The 18,979-nt window shown below is 39.6% G+C and overlaps 1 protein-coding gene across 2 annotated transcripts in view; it reads right to left on the bottom strand.

The window, feature by feature from the left end:
• Window positions 1-18,979, bottom strand: part of ndrg4 (NDRG family member 4) — a 58,477-nt gene that overhangs the window by 26,218 nt on the left and 13,280 nt on the right. For both annotated transcript variants that reach the window (XM_069714262.1, XM_069714263.1), the window contains exons 3-5: window positions 8,953-9,043; window positions 6,514-6,672; window positions 1,302-1,340 (exon numbers count right to left, since the gene is read on the bottom strand). In XM_069714262.1, coding sequence (XP_069570363.1) covers window positions 1,302-1,340; window positions 6,514-6,672; window positions 8,953-9,043 — 289 coding nt within the window. The remainder of the gene's footprint in view (window positions 1-1,301; window positions 1,341-6,513; window positions 6,673-8,952; window positions 9,044-18,979) is intronic.

Below are 18,979 nucleotides of genomic sequence, written 5' to 3'. Positions count from 1 at the left end.
CCTTCTAGAAACGAGACAGACTATCTTCATGTCACGTGCAGCCGGGAAACGACACCGCTGTTCGAATGCATCGTTATAACTCGAGGTTGAAGTGTGAAGGTGTTTAACGAGCACATGTCTGACGTTCAGCACACCTCCGACACAAATAAACCTGCAGCAGTTGTTCGACGCCCTTCGGAGGACTTATATCCAACTGATGCTGTAATGCTTCGTGAAAGTTGATCAAATCTGACAGTTCAGCTGCTCTAGTCAGTCGAGTCGAGTTTAAACTGCGACGGCGTTCAATTTTAACTGATGTAAACTGATTAAACTGAAAGTAAAGTGTTGATTAAAGACAAACTTATGATTTAAAGCATTTTTTTTTTTTTTTTGCAGCATCCAGTATCTATTTTTTTGTGATGTTATCATCGTTTTTGAGAAAGCTGGAGTCCTGCGACAGAAACAAGGACTGTTTTGCACATTTGCAGCTTTTCCAGGTTTCTGAATGCTATTTCAGCGAAGTGACACGACAAAAGGTGTCTCACTTCACTATGTTAAGTCCGATATGAGCTGAATGTAATTTTAAGCCCAACTAAGTAGCCAAACAGTTGAAACTAATGAAAGCAAAGCAGGACTTGAAGAAGCCGTCACAATCCTGAAGTAAAAATCTATTCGGACCAGATAAGATATATTCTCAGTTTGTGAATTAGAAATCGAACTGGCCACTTTATAATAAATATTACTTAGTTATTTTAACTCACAAAGTGAAAGCACAAGTTTTTCACCTCAGCCAAGTGACCGCTGAGTCAGCGCTATCAATCAGCAACGCTTTACATCAGTTGTATTGGATATAGGTAGGTGACCCGCATCGTCTGCCGTGCTGCAGCTGCTCTTGCTGCCATTACTGTGTCGTGCAAATACATCACAATGTCATCTCCACATGTGAGTGCACGCTGCAACTACACACTTGTGTATACAGCTAGCCTTGATGCATTTTTTTTTTTTCCCACTGCAAAGCTTGTTTCTTTTTTTTTATGTCGGTGTCATTGTCAAGACAGCACCTGGAAGGCTAATATCATCTTTATATATATCTATACATCTTTATATTTAGCCTTGAAATGACATATCTCTCTTGTGACTCAGGCGAGCATCACCGTTTCCCCGAGTGAGGCGGCACAAAGCGGTGACAAAGAAAGATGAGACATCGAGGACGCAACAAAAGGGGAGCTGATAAGAAAAGGTAACAGAGACGCGAGAGGTGGGAGCGAGGGGGGAGCGAGGGAGAGAGGGGGGAGGGAGGTGTTCACAATTCAGGCTCATACCTTCCACTCGCCGGGCGGCATCAGCTGTTCACAGCTCTCCTGCAGAGAGAGACACAAGCAGAGATAACAGACAGAAATTACAAAAAAAATTAAAACGAAGGAGATAAGCAGTCTGAACACATAAACAGACGTCGCGCAGTTAAAGCGGAGCGTCCATTGTTGGAGCTGAAGGCCTCTAGACCTTTTTAGAAGAGACTGCACTGTAGGTCCAGACCACAGAACACAGAAAAAAAAACAGTTTCCCAACAAGCGCCTCAGCAGGACGGCAGACGTTTGGCGTCACCTGCTCACTTGATGGAGCAAAAAAAATACAGATCCAGATTTTTGTGGTTAAAATGGACGGTTTGCTGTTTTTAAAGGGATATTCCAGCAATTTAGTAAGACGCTGGGTAAGTTAAGAGGACTCACAAGAGACATATTAAAAAAATAATGGTCCAAATTGATGCAACAGAGGTCAAAATGGTTGACTTTTAGTCCTAAGCTTTAGAAACACTGGATCCTACAGTTCCCATAATGCAACAAGATAACTGGCTTTCATCAGACTCCAGTTCACATTAATGTTTTTAACTCTTCTCTGCAGTCAGATTTGACATTCTTCTTAATTAAGAAGTACTTAATAACTTCTTATGTAAATATCACAAAAGCACAAGTAACGGCTTAAACTGTAAAAGATACCTGAACCGTTACATTTATATGCATAAATTATTTATTTATTTATCTCCATGAAAACGTAGAATACGTAATTTTGTATGTACAGTATGTATCTTTCTACAGCCAACCTACTAAAATATGAATCATAAAGCTCTTTACATTTTACATTTCATGGTTGCCATATTTCTTGTCCACAACTGCTCCAAATTTCAGATTGATATATAAACATACAAAGGTTTTGATGTATAAAAAGGGGCTTTGGAAGATGTTCTTATTTACAATAAAACAGCAGTAACGCCTATAAACCTCGACTTGTTGCTTATAAGTCATCAATGATTTCTACACCTGTGTTTTTATGAAACAGACCTGAGTTTGGGTCAATGAGCAACTTATGTGTAAACAAAACCAGATGCCGGCATTCGAACACAAGGAGGCGCTGCAGAGGCTTCGCGCCATCGCTGATCGATATTATTTTTTGCCTCAACCGTTTTCGCAGTAGTCACCCGACGACTACTAAACTAATACCGACAGCGTAAATTGATGGGAGTCCCCCGTTTTAAAGGTATTTCAAAAATGTTGCACGGTAATACACCTGTACGCGTGTAGTTGGCGCCAAACACACGTTTTTATTCAACAACGATCGTCATAGTTCTGAAGCGCTGGTGGGAAACTGGGCACAAATCATCAGTAAAAAGTGAGGAAGTGTTTTTTTTAAAAACAGGACGAGACAGAGAGCAGCAGCCAGATCCCCCTGCACACCACCCCCACCTCCACCTCCACCTCCACCACCCTCCTCCCCCCCACAGCAAACCACCTCAACAGCCATCTGCATCTGTCAACAAACATGAGCCGGGCCAAAAGATTGAGTCATTAAAAATAACATTTTGGTCATCTGGTCACCGAGGCAGCCAAAATAAATCACAAAAATGACAAGCTGGCTGGAGTCGAAGTGATAGCTGTGCCGGCATCAGTCAAAGCTTTCCACCTCTGGAACACTTTGAATTTGATGTCGGTCAAAATAGTTCAATATCTTGAATAAAATGTGTTTTTATTTTTATTTTATTTTTATCTTGCAGGAGAGGTGTTCACCTTTTAGGGGATCTGGTCTGGGCCATCAGGTTAAAGGATAAGTTCAGATTTTTTTTTCAAGTTTGTATTAAAACAATATTCACATGTAAACTGAAACCCGTTTTGCTTGCTGTAATAATTCAGTAAAAAACAAAAAAATTTTTTTTCCCCCCTGTTTCCTTATAGTGGTACGGTGGAGAGATAATAACACAAAGATATTTGTATGGAGCCCCAAAGTGCCGAACATTAAATAAAAACAATTAAAGGAATAAACTGTTTGAATGATATAAATGAACCAACTAACTGTGAAGTAACAGAAAGAAGATCAAAACTCAAGTACTTGTGATGAAATGCTGTTTCGTTAGGACTTTTTCTTTAAATGTCACTTTTATTTTCTTCACTTTTGTGTTAAAAATGGCATTATGAAATCAGTGACATTTCAATAGAAAAAGTGTTATTATGAAGTCAAAATTAATGACATGAAATAAATAAAGTGCCATAATGAGATAAGAATGACATTGAAATAAAAAAAACATTGTCAAATTAAATTCTTTAAAGTTTTCTTTTTGTTTTTAAACTTAAAAAAAACCCTAAAAAACAAGAAAAAAAAATCACGTGATATTTTATAATTATTTGTTGATTTAATATTGAACATTTTGGAGCGCCATCGATTTGCACTAAAACAGACTGTAAATTTTAAAAGATATTTACTTGATTTGTCAAACTGAATCTTCACATTTACTTTAGAAGACATTTTTATTCCCCCTTATTCACATTCCGATGTTCATAAGACCCGATTAATGTTTTAAGACAGACATGAAAAACTGTGAACCCATCCTTTAAGAAGAGATGTATTGACATAAAACAGGATTTCTAGGATAAATACATCCTGATGTGTTACAAGAATAACACATTTTGAAGAGCAACATTTGAAATCACATTTAATATGTTTTTTTTGTTGTTGTCATATTTCAGTTCACCTATCCTAACCTGTTATTTCAGTACATGTATTCTTGCTCTGCTGCTCTTTTAAAGCTCAGAGCAGAACAGGAACATCTGGACCAAAGAAAAAAATTGAACAAAAAAACAAAATTAAGGACATGCACATGAGGTTAGGTGCCAGTCAGACAGATGGTTTTCACACTGCATCCTTGTTAAACATGCACAAGTCGGGTCTTAGTTTGTGAGGTCACGAAGGGGATTTCTGGAGGTATTTCTGTAAAAAAAAAATAAAAAAATGAATAACAGCATTAAAAGACGTGAACAAAGAGAAAAAGGAAAAGTGGTGGATTAAGGGGGAGGGGGGAGAAGTCACATTTAAAGTTATTAGCGATGAAGACCAGAAAAGAAAGGACAGGCGTGGCACTCAAAGATCAGATCAGGGACAACACCTGAAGAGAGAGAAAGACGTCACACAAAACAACATGGGATCCTGAAGCTGCCCTCTAGGTGGACATGACACCTTCAGACAACGCTGAACGAGTTGTTAACTTTTCCAATCAAGGCTGCTGCGTCGTTACCATAGCCGCTGGAGGCCTGAGGCGATGAATCGATCACTCATCTAAGGAGAAAAGCACATCTAAAAAGGGCAACTTCGGTCCCTTTGGATTTCATGCAAGTGGATCCATGTTTTCAGGGGGAAAATGTTAGTGATGACAGGACGGTGGTCGGACCAGCAGGTGGCACTCTTCTCCTTCTGATAATACCGTAAGTAGAGGATGTGAAGCAGCCTCAGCTCGGAGGAGGGCAAGAAGGGAGACTACAAAAGCGAGACTGTCCATTGAAACCCAATAGGATGAATTTTTTTTTGGAGTCCTCCTACAGCCCAGGTGATCCCTAGGGACTGTGTGAGCCGTCTAAGGCTGCATAGCAATAAGGGTTGCTGTGAAGATGCCATGATGCGTTTCTGGCATCTGTGTCTGCAGGCTGGTTTCCTGAATGTAGATTTTGGCCTAGATTTAGTTTCAGAAGGAAGTCTCTGTTGAGGCACTAAATTTAATTCATTAGGTCCAGGAGGATCAGGGGACTGGCTTGATTAAGTCTGATCCTGGAGATGCTGACTAGAGATGTCCAGAGAGGGGGGGGAATCCCATCACCAGCAAAAAAACAGAGGATTGGAGGCTGACTGGTGGTAAGACTGCTAGAAAAGGTTAGTATAACATATATAAGGGGTTGTGTTTTGTTTTGTGTTCGTGCTGAGATACTTTTATATACTTTGAAAGACCCTACGCTGTAAAAAAAAAAAGGAGTTAAAGAAGGGTTTGAAATACGAAGTTTATAAGCCAAATTGTGTAGCAGATATGTATGTTGAAAAGCCTAAATTTGGTGCCATTTATATCATAAAATCTTTTTTTTTTACATACATTAAAGACAAAAATTGACACCACACTTGAAGTTCACAAGGAAAACACAGAATCTGCAAATATAATATTCTCTGTTTTTCTTCTTCAGCTCGCCTTTGTACCAAAAACCTACTTTAAACAATGGACAATACATTAAATATATTAAAATGGGTGATTTAAAGCTCCACATGACATAAAATCACATGAATTCCACTACAGTCAGAGGCTTCTCAGCTAAGCTGCGCTAGTTAGCAAGCATTTAGAAGTACTATCTTTCTTTATTTTCTGTCTATAATATAATTTGTGATTCAGCTTTTGTCTTATTTATGTATTAGATCAAATCCTGTACGATTTTTGAGCTTCAAAATTGATTTTTCATTTCTGTGAGATGGGAAAAAATCGGGACGAGCTAAATCTTTCTCACCAGGCTAACTGGCTGCTGTGCAGTCGCTGCAAGAGTCTTGTAAATTTGTGCAATTATTTTTTTTTCTCAAAAACTATCCATGTTAATATTTTTTAAAAGTTAAGGTGTTAAAAAGTCAGCTATAAAGTTTAAAGAGCTGAAGCATTTAAAGTGCGCAAAGAAAACGTAGCATCTGCAAACAAGATGTGTTTTTGTTTCTTCTTCTGCTCTCTCGACTATTTGTACCACAGAGCTCGTTTTAATGAATCAACTATCAAAATGAATGATTTAAACAGTTTAACCGAATACAAATCACATCAAATCTTCAAATGAGAGGCTATTCAGCTAAATTAGGCTATTAGCTTTTAGCTGGTTAGCTCTTCAAAGGACTAGTTTTGTAGTTTGTATATATTATATGTTGATATGTTTGAATTAAAAGATTGGATTGTCCACAACTGTGAGCCACGGTGGGACATGAGAATCATGATCTCCCAACATTTTATTTGCTTCGCCGCTGACGGCGCATATTCTCCCGCCGCGTTTACCGCCGGCCGGCCGCGTTTAGGTTAAATGAAAATGAATTAATCGTTAATATTTCCTCGACGGAGTTAATCCATGTAATGAAATGTTAACCATCTGATGTTCCAGCTTTCTGCTCAGCTCTGAATTTTCCCAAAACTGCGGCGGTGTGTGTTTTTGATTCGGTGTCCTGGCCGGTCAAGATGTCTCTGCTGGTTCTGGTAGTTACCGGGAGGACCCCGCTGGTCCGACGGCGGGTCTGGCGGAGCCAGTGCCGCGCGATGACATGCCAGCGGTGAGTGGGGCGGCTGGGGGGGAGGGGGTGATTAAGGGGCGCGGGGCTGGCGGGGCGCGGCAGCCCCGCGGACGCCTCCTCTCCTTTATCCTGCTGTGTTGCGAAAACAACAAGCACAACATGGCGGTTATTTGGGGGGGAAAATAAAACAACAACCGGGGAAGCAACACACAGTCAACGTGAACGATATGGCGCAAAAATCATTCATTATCATTTATCCGATGTTCGTGGAGGTCGTAGACACGCGATCACCAAAGCCTCCAACCGCGTGACGAAGAGACGGCTCGCCTCGCCTCGCTGCTTCTTTTCTGTAACGGTGTCACCTGAAAGGTCACGATGAAGATCTGCAGCCTTCTTTTAATTGGAGTGAAGGTTGCAGGCAGAGAGCTGCTGCATCACAATGTTCACACGCAAGTATAAACCAGGAACATGACACATGCAGAAACGACTGAACAATAATTGGTAATTTGGCCAGGATTTTAGATAGACTGAGATCCAGCATGCTATTTATTTCAGTTATTCCAGTTGTTGTTTTTTGTCCACAAAGCATGAAATTACTTTCTTGATGTTTCCATTTTAAATATACTGACTGATAATAACGGATTCTGCCAATAAATTATGAGTCAGTTGTTAATTTCAGAATGTTAAATCCTCTGAAATGACTCAATAATATAATAAATGAAGACATAACAGCCTGCCAAAGTTTGAAATATTATTATGATTTTTTTTTTAATTACCATAAGATGAGCATCATCTTGTAAATTAAATAAAGTAATTTTTTTTCTGTGTTTGGAAAAAATTTAATAAATGGATTTTCTTTCACATAATTACATTTGCAAGCCCCAAAATTTGAATATTAATTATGAACTGTTTACAGTTTTCTCTCACAACACAAAAGGCAAGTGATCATTTTATAATTTTTATTGAACCATTTGGACATACAAAAGCATGATGCTACCACCACCGTGCTTCATTGAAGGGCCTTTTATGCTCACTTTCTTAGTTGTGTTCCCAATTCAAACGCTTCATCATTTATTTCTTGTTGTAAGTGCTGAGCTCGACAAATCTGATCAGCAAAGCAACTCCACAGACGAGCTGAAATATCAGTTGTTGTTGTCAGCACGGCTCTAAAACGCAGCATTAGTCCGACATGAGTTTTTACCCGTTTTGTGCCAGGAGATAATCACTCAGTAACTCCCCTTAAAGGTCACTAACTCGCTGTTGCACAACACCAGACTTTAAATAAGCTTGTGCCGGGGAGAGAGAGAAAGAGAGATAGACAGAGAGAGAGAGAGGCAGGAGATAAAACTGCGAGTGTTTCTGAGCCCGAGCGGTCTTCGACAGAACAATAAAAGGAGCGACCCGTCGTGTCACATCCGCAGCCGGATGGATAAGGCAGCGGTCGATCGGCCTCGATTATTTACCGGCGGGCGAGTCATAATAATGAGCGGTGCCCGATGACCTTTCGCTGATCGATGACGGGATTCATATCGATACGCAGCAGATTGTTGCTGCGTCTATTTAGCCACCGAGTCAAAGAGCCCCCCGACCGACTGTATCTCCCTCGTTTCTGACACACGGGCAGAGTGAGTCACGCTTATCGTGTTCAGTCAGTGGCCTCATTCGCCGCCTCTCTGTGATTCAGTGCAAGTGAGAGGCCTCTCGGAAAAGAAAAAAAGCAGAGGAAATTCTCCACATTTGTTTACAATTGTTTTCATGCAATTGTGGGCACCAACGATTTTGTCGTCTTTACAGCTTTCTCCTAATTGGCCGGTTCAGAACTCCCGTTCATATCCCTCAGAGCTCGTTTTGCTTTGTTTCATTGGATCGAGCGTCACAGTTGGTAAGAAGTTTAAGTATGTGTTGTTGTTTTTTTTTTAAGGCATAAATTTGGCCTCTTCAAAGCACATTTTTCCACCTGGCATGTCTCCACCATTTCCATCACTCCTGCCAAACGAGGGACGTTCAAGAGCCCTCAATTTCAGCCGCAGCTTATACCTGTTGCTCATCAGATGGATAAGTGGGCTGGAATAAGTGGCGTTTACATAACCGACTACAGCCTATTCTGCTTTTGATTCCCGCTATCCTTCACCACTCTCTCTCTCTCTCTGTCTCTCTCAGCTTAAATGAGCTTTCATCTTCTCCTAGTGTTGTTATCAAAGAGTCACGGTTGGATGGAGTTCATTAATTTCCTCCTCCGCTGGTAAACAAGCGCATTGTCTAATTATAAGCCATCACAGCTAATGAGTGCAAACATCTCTGCCTGGTTATGCCAAGAGTTTTTTTTTTTTTGAAGAGGGCTTCATCCCGCACAAACTAATCAGCACGTGAACAGGAGGGTTTACATGCGTTAAATAAACCAGGCGGACTGACCATGTCTGAGTCCACTCCTCTCTGCTCCGGCAGCAGGGGCTTCTCCTCCGTGAACTGCTGCTCCTTCATCCCCGCCATCCTGTACAGCAACCTGCAATCACCATGGCAACATGCAGAAGAAAAAACACACACACACACACACACACACACACACACACACACACACACACACACACACACACACACACACACACACACACACACACATCTAAGGTTACACTATCGTTTCATCATTCGTCATTGACCTGAGGAAGATAAAAAAAAATTAAAAAAAATGATCAGCGGTTTGCACTGTGCTGCATGAGGATGGCGGCGGTGACGTCATCCTTCACGAGGTAATTTCACAAATTCACATTGTGAAATTATGGAAGGAATCTGGTTTGTTGATTGAATGTTGTACTGAACAGGAATAATCTGAGCAGCTGACAGATGAGGAACTGATTGGAAACGGACAGAGATGGATTCAAGATGGAAATTTGTTTTTTTTTGCTGCAAAACGGCCCTCCTCTTTTGAAAGATGTATGTATAAAAAATGAATCTTCAGCAAAGTAAACACCAGAATTGAATTAAAACATCACTAAAAAGCTAAAGTTACATAAGCATTAATGCCTCGGATTCAAACTCGGGATAAATCTTCAAAGAAAAAGCTTAACCAAGTAGCTTATATTCAGTTAAGAAGTGCTTCATTTATTATTAATATAGTGCTTTATTCTGTTGTAAACTTTAAAATTTAGAGTTTTTTTCCCCATCGATCTACACTCAATAATCCATAACAACAAAGTGGTAACAAGTTTTTTTTAATTTTATATATATATATATATTTTGCCAATTTATTCAAAATCTAAAACTGATATTGAAAAAACTGTGAAGACAGTCGCATGTATGTCATTGTGGGAGTGAAAAAAATCAAACAAAACAAGAAGACTGCTCATTAAAATATTGCTCTTTAGCACTACTAGTGGCCAAGAACTCAGCAGGGTACCTTTAATAAAGCTAGATATTGTTTTCTTTGTCCCCTAGAAACTATTAAACTCTACTAAATACAACAACAAAAAAATCCATTGCTGACAATTCAAATCCAAAAAGGAGAGAAACGGTATAAAGTTTGGACTGATTATCTTATTTTGTTATCCAAAGTCCAGCATCTACAAAAACACAGTTAAAGGTCGAGATAACAAAGACGCATTCAAAACCGGAGTCGACATAGATGCTTACTGACCGAGATCGCCCTAAAAAAAAAAAAATGGAGCGTGGAAGTGCGCAGACGCTTGCCCCAAAGATAACGAGAGGACCGAGGCCGCATGAGAGTCTAATTAAGTCGGGATTGTTGTACGAGCATTCGAGGACACGGCCACAACACACAGCTACACGCAAGGACGCCAATACACACTGACACACCAGTCGGGGTCAGACGGCATCGGCGCAATAGCAGCGCTAGATCATGACATCAGTCCACACGAACATGACCCCAGTGGGGCTCGCAGGGGGGGGAATTAGCTGCCGGCATCAGGAGTCCATGTTAAAACTGGCAGATTACATTCTACCATTTTTCATTATGAAATAATACTGTCAGGACTAGTTTCTCTTCACTTAAAGTGAAATTAAAAAGTAGGATACAAATCACTTTTTAACTTGCAAAATCTCCAGTTGATAATAATTCTTACAGACCTTGCGTTCAAAATATCTATATTTGAAGCATATAAAGTGTCACAAGGAACAAAATGCGTTTTTGTTTCTTCGTCTGCTCTTTTTGTGTCAGGGAGCACATGAAAACCAGTAATAATGGAAATGATTACGCAAATTTGACCTAATTAGCTTTTTTGTTAGTTAGCCATGTATGCTTCGATGGAGAGATTAAAAAATAAAAGACAAAAAAAGTAAAGCTATAATGTGGGACCTGTAAATCGTGCACATTCAAGCTCTTGAAATGACATATTCTATTGTGTTGTTTTTTTTCTTTTTCACAGTTTGAGGTTTTGACTCTTGCTGTCTCAGTTATGTAGTCTTGCTGTGCCCTCTTGTTTTGCTATTGTTTAATGGCACCCAACTGGGTGCTACCATGTGGCCATTTGTACTTAACACTGGTGCAGCCTGGTGCACCAACGTAATGGCTGGTGGTCAAAGTAGTCCAGGATGACCACAGGGAAGCTGAAGCATCCTTAACCATCACCTCACCTCAGCTACTTCAAGAAGGGCTGGCTGTAATTAAAAGGACAAAAGGTCATAAGGGACGTTCTCCGGTGACCCTGGTACTCCAGGATAACATTTCTCGACATAGTGCGAATTACATTCGAATGGAAATCTCGCAATTGAAACATCAACAAATAAATTTCCCAAAAACAAAACCGTACCATCCATAAGGATGAATTTTGTATTTTTTTTTTGTGTTTGAAAAAAAAAATCGTCTTCCCGGCCGCCCGCTTCTATCCGTCTTTTTCCGTCTCTCCAACCTCTTTTGTCCTCTACTGCTCTCTCTCTCCTCTCGCCGGTATTCATTCGACATAATCTGCTTGTTTTATCCGACACACTTAAAGAGACAAAGCCCAGATGCCACTCACAGTCACTCCCAGTAGCTGGTGAAGTGTGTGTGTGTGTGTGTGTGTGTGTGTGTGTGTGTGTGTGTGTGTGTGTGTGTGTGTGTGTGTGTGTGTGTGTGTGTGTGTGTGTGTGTGTGTGTGTGTGTGTGAGACCCTGCAGTGTCAGTGTCACTACTTAACAAGGAAATTTCCATCCGCTAAGAAATTACACAGCTACACCCCAGCACAGATTTTTCAAAGAAAGGATCCACCTGTCAAAGCTCATGTGTGACTTACAGTATGCAGTCAAACCAAAACTAGTGAACCAAAAGCTGTGGGCTTGTAAAAAACCAAAACAATCAGCTGAAAGATACTAAAACGCAAAGCAAAACATTGCCATTGTAGAAATATCCTTTAGAGCAGCGTTAAAATTGGTTTTGGATTTCACAACATCAACTAAATGCCTCTCCAACTCTTCCCTTTTAAAGCATTATTATTAATTGCCATAACTGCTCTCTTATTTTAGTGGCGCTGACCGTCATTTCTTTTTGTGATTATAACATAAAGTAACTGCTCGGCTAAAATGAGAGCAGTCAGATGACCAGAAAGTCCGCAAACAAGCACATTTTTTCACTTTAGTGCACTTTGTGTGGATGATGAAAGTATAAGTTCACCAGAGTCACCAGTGATCTTTGATTTCACAGTAAAACTACATTAATTTTCAACTTAAATGTAAATGTGGCCCAATATTTTAAAGTTGAATTGTAGGAAATCTGTGTGTAAGTTACCATCATTGGTGGATGATGTATTGAGTACTTTACTCAAGTACAAATATCACACTGTAAAAATAATCGATTACAAGTAGTAGTTTTGAATTTATAATGTTTCTTAATTAAAAGTATGCCAGTTTAATCAGGACAATGTAAAAATAATTACTACAGTGTCTCATTTTGAATATTTACAGAAGTTTCAAGGTCCAGCAACATCCACAGTTAAAATCCTGGCTGCTCAGAGTTGTATTTAAAGACAAATAATCTAGTTTTAAAACATCTTTTAGTTGAATGTCTGACAGCTCGCAGGTCTTAAACCGAATCCTTTTTTTTTTTAAATGTTTTTACTGGTTTTAATCGTTTGAGGTTACTGTCAACATCTCTATCAGTTGGAAAGATTACATTACACACCTGCCAGTCAAACTGGAAACCAGACCTGATGATTATGTTTTTCTCCTTTTCCCTCTGTTTACCTCCCCCCTCACCGTCTCCCCCCCCATCGTGTCCAGTTTATTAAATGGGCGAGTGTGACCTTTGTGGAGTGACTGGAAAGGAGCCATGAGGAGTATTAATATGAGAAGTGAGATGAATCAACACCCACCTCTCTTCCTCCTTGTCCCTCACATCACAGCTGCCTGTCTGCTTACTTATCACCATTTCATCTTCGTCATCCTTCGTCTTTTTATTAAAAAAATAAATAAATAAATCACTGACCTACTTAAAAATACATAATTTGACTTTTCCAATTCGGTATACGAATAAAAGGAAAGAATTTAATCTGGGCCACAAAATTCACGGCAAACTCTCCGTATAAAGTTTACATGATAATGGATGCAGATTTATAGATGGAAATTTGTGGTAATTGAATTGAACAACCTGGTGTCCCTTCATTAAGACAAATTAAGAACAAAGCAGGCGTCTCTCTCGTCAGTGGAAATGAAAACTGTCCCTTGCAGATTCTATTCGTTGTAGCTTGCGAGTTTATTAAGCGAATGTTTAAAAATGTGTACGAGCCTTAGCTTTGGCTAATTTCAGGTAAAAGTTCATTTTCATCAGCTCCATTTAGGAAGTCTGCTCTAACCTTGAGTTGTCCTGAACAAGGACAGTAAAGTTGACTCAGCTTATTCAATAACAAGCACGACAACTGCAAATAGTATTACCTACAGATACAATAAGCGACTGCGTAAAGATTTTTTTTACACAAAAACAATAAAGTTATCGAACCCTTGGCGTCGCTGCAGACCGCCTGTTTTTTATATTTTTATATTTCTTCTATTCAGATCGACTGATGAAATAAATGCTGAGAGGGATCACATTGTGTTACAGAAGACGGTGCCGCACCGGCTGCCCGGGTGTCACGCCACGACTTCATCTCTCTATAATCTACGAATAAAACCAAAAACCTCGTGTCAACTGTGAGTGAAAGCGCTCCGGTGAGTCTCCAGAAGAGATCAGCACAATAAAGCGTCGCACCATCTGTGAACTGTCATAAGCTGAAATGGAAAAAAAAAGAAGATTTTCACCCGAGGTCACAGCCAAGACGTCTGAACTGAGAAAAAAAAAATAAAAAGAGCTCCACCTACAGACGCTCAGACGTCACTGACAAGCTATCCAAAGACAAAATTACACCCACACTGCCCTCAATCTTTAGAACAAACCGGTGATGCATGAAAGATATGCAAAAAATAAATAAAAAAATAAGGAGACAAAAAGGATCCTGAAGGATTACCTCCTTGTCCTCATTTCACCTCAGTAAATCCGTCTATCTTCCCTCCATTTCTTACTTGCTTGCTTGCATTGCTTTACAATTCCGCCTCGAGGACCATCTGTGTACATCATATCGGATTTTCTTTTTTCTAAATTCGTAATGCTTTGAAAACGTTTTATCCTCCGGGAGTTTTGTGTTTATGAAATCCATCTGCACGAAACTTTAAACCGGACAAACTAACAACCACTTGTACCGTATTTATTAAACGTTCTTCAACACAAGAACTAGCAAACTACCCAAACCGCAACAACACACCACCATTTGGGATTTTTCAGTGTCTAAACTAAAAGCGTGGATGCAATTTAAATTCCTGTAGGACTGTGATAGTGAAATCAGTGTGAAGCACATAGAGTATGTGGCCCTACTGACAACATAAAAGGTAAGAAACTACCATTTTAACGTTCACAAACTCCTATTTTCGTAGTGCAAAACTATTCTTGCTGCTGTCTTTGTTTCTTAAAATGGTTTAAAATGTTTAAATTTTGAGGCTTTGAGCTTTCAAATGATGCTAAGTTCATTTTAATTGTCTTTTTAAATCTTTTTAATTGCATGTCAATATTTTACTTTTAGTGTCTTTCTACTGTTAGTGTTACTTACTTCTGTCTGAAGCTAATTTTCCCAGTTTATTGAAATTTGGAGAACTTTCACTGCCGAACTGAAAATGTTCTCCCACATAAAGAAGACAACAACTAAGTCTTGAAAACATAAAGTGCCGTGTCTTAACTTTTGTTGTGAAGTTTAATGTTTTATGTTAGGTCTGACAATGATTAACTATCAACACAAAACAGCCTGCACGACCTATGTGACACAGTGTTTAGCTAAAAGTTGCTGGCTCCTCGCTAACCTCAACGAGGCTTCAAGTTAAGAGGTGAAATACGACGTACTGACTTTACAAGTGTACTAAACAGTGATGTGAGAGATAAATGTGTTGTTTCCAGCCGGGCTTTTTGTGAGTCTGCTCATCTCCTCTGTTAAATTTCTGCTTTGTCTCTGCTTCTTCTTTTTGTTTCCATGATTTTATTATGCGTCACCGTTGTTTGACAGTTCATTTTTTTTTTTTTTTTGCCGAACTCTTGCGTTTTCTGTCCCCCGAGCACCTTTTTCCTTTTATTCTCCTTTGACATGTTACTTCTACTTCTTGCAACCTTCCTCTTCCACTTCGCTCTCAATTATTTTTCTATTCTCTTTACACTGCTCGTCTTCCTCCTCCTCCCATCTCGGCCTCGCCTCGCTCGTTCTCATCCCTCTCTCTTTGTCCGCGGCTTTTGTTCGCTCTGACGCGCTTATGTAAGACGGCTGGTTGTGAAATCAATTACCATTACATTACGTCGGCTATATTCGGCCTCGTGACGCCGCTGCTGCCGTTGGAAAGACGCCGGCGCCGTCCTCCTCTGATTTCTTGTCTTGTGTGTAACTTTGCATCCATCTAAGGTGAAGTTATTGCCGTTTTTCTTATAATAACCAGAAACCTGATGATGTGTGACATCCGGATATTTAAACATGGGTCAGTCGATCTGTAGCTACTGTTTCGGCTTTTGATAACATTTTGTCGGAGAATAATGACGTTGTTTGCTCCACAATGAAGTTAAAACTTGACAACGCTCTTGAGAAGCTGTTTTTGAAAGCTGACTTGTTGCATTCAGAGGTTCCAGTAAAGTATTTCCTACAAAAGGTTTTTGTGATGTCTGACCTTTTCCTCTAATGACACCGGCGGGGTTAAAAGCAGATAACGCAGCCTGAAGCCGCCGATCTGGAAAGCTGATTTCTTTCTGACCGAACACCTCCAGACCTCCGAAGGTGACGTCACTTCACCCGGTACATTTTACAGCAGCTCTCTCGGGACCAATACTGGTGATAACACAACTTTACATGCAGTATGCTGTGGTGTCGTGTTTGCAGATGTTTTGGTTTCTGTATTAATTTTGAAGTTAAATTACATATTTTTGTTATATGTGGTTGTTTTGTGTTTCTCATTTTGTCTTTTTGTGTCCATTTTTTCTTTCATTTGTAGATGATTCGTCTATTTTTCATTTGTGTCATTGTGGTTGTTTAACTTCTTATTTGTTTTGATCTCAGTGGTTGTTTTGTCTCTCTTTGCAGTTTTTTTTGTCTTTCGTGTCATTTTTAACTCGTTTTGTGAGTCTGTTTGTTGTTTTGAGTCTTTGTTTGTTGTTTTGAGTCTCTGTTTGTTGTTTTGAGTCTCTGTTTGTTGTTTTGAGTCTTTGTTTGTTGTTTTGAGTCTGTTTGTTGTTTTGAGTCTCTGTTTGTTGGTTTGAGTCTTTGTTTGTTGTTTTGAGTCTTTGTTTGTTGTTTTGAGTCTCTGTTTGCAGTTTTGAGTCTCTGTTTTGAGTCTGTTTGTTGTTTTGAGTCTCTGTTTGCTGTTTTGAGTCTTTGTCTGTTGTTTTGAGTCTCTGTTTGTTGTTTTGAGTCTCTGTTTGTTGTTTTGAGTCCCTTCGATATCGTTTCTATTTGATTTGGAGTCTCTGCTTGTTTTGTGTCTCTTTGCAGTTTGGAGTCTCTATTGTCACTTTAAACTCGTTTTGTGAGTTGAAGTTTTGACTGAACTTCATTTTACGTCTCTACTGGTTTCTTTTGCCTGTCTGTGGACGTGCTGCATTTATTTGTGGTTGTTTTCTGTGTCTCCGAGATGGTTTTGCTTCTATTTGTTTTGAGTCTCTGTTGTCATTTCGTGCGTCTGTTGAAGTTTTGTCTGCAGATCATTTTACATCATGTTTACGGTTTTTCTGCATCTCTTTGGACATGCTGCGTTAATTTTGTAGCTGTTATGTGTTTGTATGTCGTCATCCTGAAATCATTCGGCATGTCTTTGTGGCCGTTTTGCATCTCCAGACACTGCATGTGGTTGTTTTGCATCTGTAGTCACTCTGCAGTAGTTTTCCTTGTTTTTGCTGTCGTTTCGTCTCTTCGTCGTCGTTCGATTCGACTTTCCGTTGAGAAATGTTGACAGTCACGTCAAACTGAAGCGGCCACGTAACTCATCCCACAGTTTTTCTAACACACATTCTTGTTTCTGCTCACATCACGGATGCTCCAAGTGTTGCGTATCTGCTCGAAAGCGTTCCCAGTAAAACCATTGTGACGACCAGTGAGGCATGCGGCCGTCACGGTCCACTCTCCGCAGAGGAGGGCCCGACTTCAAAAGCCTCTCTTCAGCCCCTTCACCAACTGTGGTCAGGCAGCCAAAGTGTCAGTGGGTGAGAAGTTATTTACAGACTTGTTTTCTATGGCCTCTGTTTCACAAAAGAACGCTGCCAAAAACCATTAGCAACAACAACAAAAAAAGACCCTTCAGAGTAAAGTGTTTTTTTGTTCTAGTTTGGGGGAGAAGACGCTTTTACAGCTCGTTGAGGAGAACAAAATGGACCTGTCCTCGTTTCTCTGCCTCCCTGGCTTCTTTTTCTCTCTTAAGTTCTCCCAGACAGGGTTGCTATGACAACCCAGCTCAGTCCCACAGGGTCTGGCTCACCTTCTCCGTTTTTTTTTTTTTTACATCATTACACATTTATTTTCCCACCATGTTGTATTCATCTGTTTCTCACTCAGGTTTACAACCGTTTCCAACAACACCGGGTTATTCATGAGCATCAAAAAGCAGAGCTGACACCGGAGTATGAATCTCTGTTCTGCTCTATTTGTAGTCTCTGTATTAAAAAAAATAATATATATTAAAGTTTAAAGGTAAGCTTGTATGCCATGATTTGATCTGTTTTACAGGCGGTACATCTTAAGCCCATAAAACCAATTACAATAAGAAAGAAGAAAAAAAAAAAAAAGTAAACTGAACTGATTTATCAGTAGGTGGAAAAATGTTTTTGAGGTGTTTATTACATCAATTCTATGGCAAAAAGGAAAAATATTGTTTTCCCAGCTACATTTACGTGAAATTCGCTCTGAACTTTTCGATTTTTAATTGAAAATTTGCCAGTAAAAACAGAGGAAATAAGGAAGAGCGATTTGATTTCGGCGATTCTAACGACTATTAGAATATTTGTTTGTGGTTTTGTTTAAATCTAAATAAACACGCTTTGTTCAAGTCTCTGTGGATTTTGTTTGGTTTTAAACAAGCTCGTGATATTTCACTGCCTTTAACCATGTGTTCCTAATGCCTGAACATAGGAAAAGTTTAACAACTGCTGTTGCATACTGTACCGCAAGAACTGATATTTTGGAGGAATAAAAACACTTCTGTTATGTTGAGTAGGTACCTATTTGCTACTTGCAAATTAATTTCCTCTTTGTTAACAGGAAATATAAAGCAGTCTTTGCTTTGTCATATTAACTCATTCACGTATCATCACTGCCCTCCCTGCTCTCTTGCTTCCAATTACCCACAATGCCCTCTTTTGTTCTCCGTTCACGAGTACGTCGTCCCAAATAACACATCTCACAGTCGCACCGCGGTAACCTTTCCTCTCTCTGTTTTCTTTTTCCTCCTCCGCCAGTTCGTAGACGGTTATGAAACTCCACTTGTCTTTTGATTATCACCGTGACCTTTTCTGCTGTTCAGATGTTTTCGCAGGACAGATTCAAGGTACATATTGAGCTCTTTTCAATGAGCCCATGTATCCAAAGCAACCAATGATTTCATCCTTTAACACAGTTTTTTTTTTTTAAATTTTTTTATCTTGGTTATCGTGAATCAGTGAATTCAACATTATATTTTCTTCATTTCGATAATTGTGTCGTTTGCTAGATTCAACCAAAATGTGCCGTTTGAAGTCCCCCCCATACCTCCAACTCTTTAAATTCCAGTCTGTATTGAATAAATACATTTATCGCAAGTGACAATTACACTAAACATCACAATGAAATCACCTCAGTAAGTAAACTGGTAATGACAGAAACGGACTGCTGTGGTTTCTTTCAACCTGGTGTGTTTGTCACCTTTGTCATTTGGGGGAAAAGGAGATTTCGCAACACAAGACAATATAAATCGAGGCAAAACTTGGAAC

Source organism: Brachyistius frenatus, unplaced genomic scaffold (assembly GCF_029030835.1).
Source record: "Brachyistius frenatus isolate BFR_SWC_R1_liver_20210118 unplaced genomic scaffold, ASM2903083v1 Contig_129, whole genome shotgun sequence".
Taxonomy (NCBI): Eukaryota; Metazoa; Chordata; class Actinopteri; family Embiotocidae; genus Brachyistius; species Brachyistius frenatus.
This window is presented reverse-complemented; position numbering and strand designations above follow the sequence as displayed.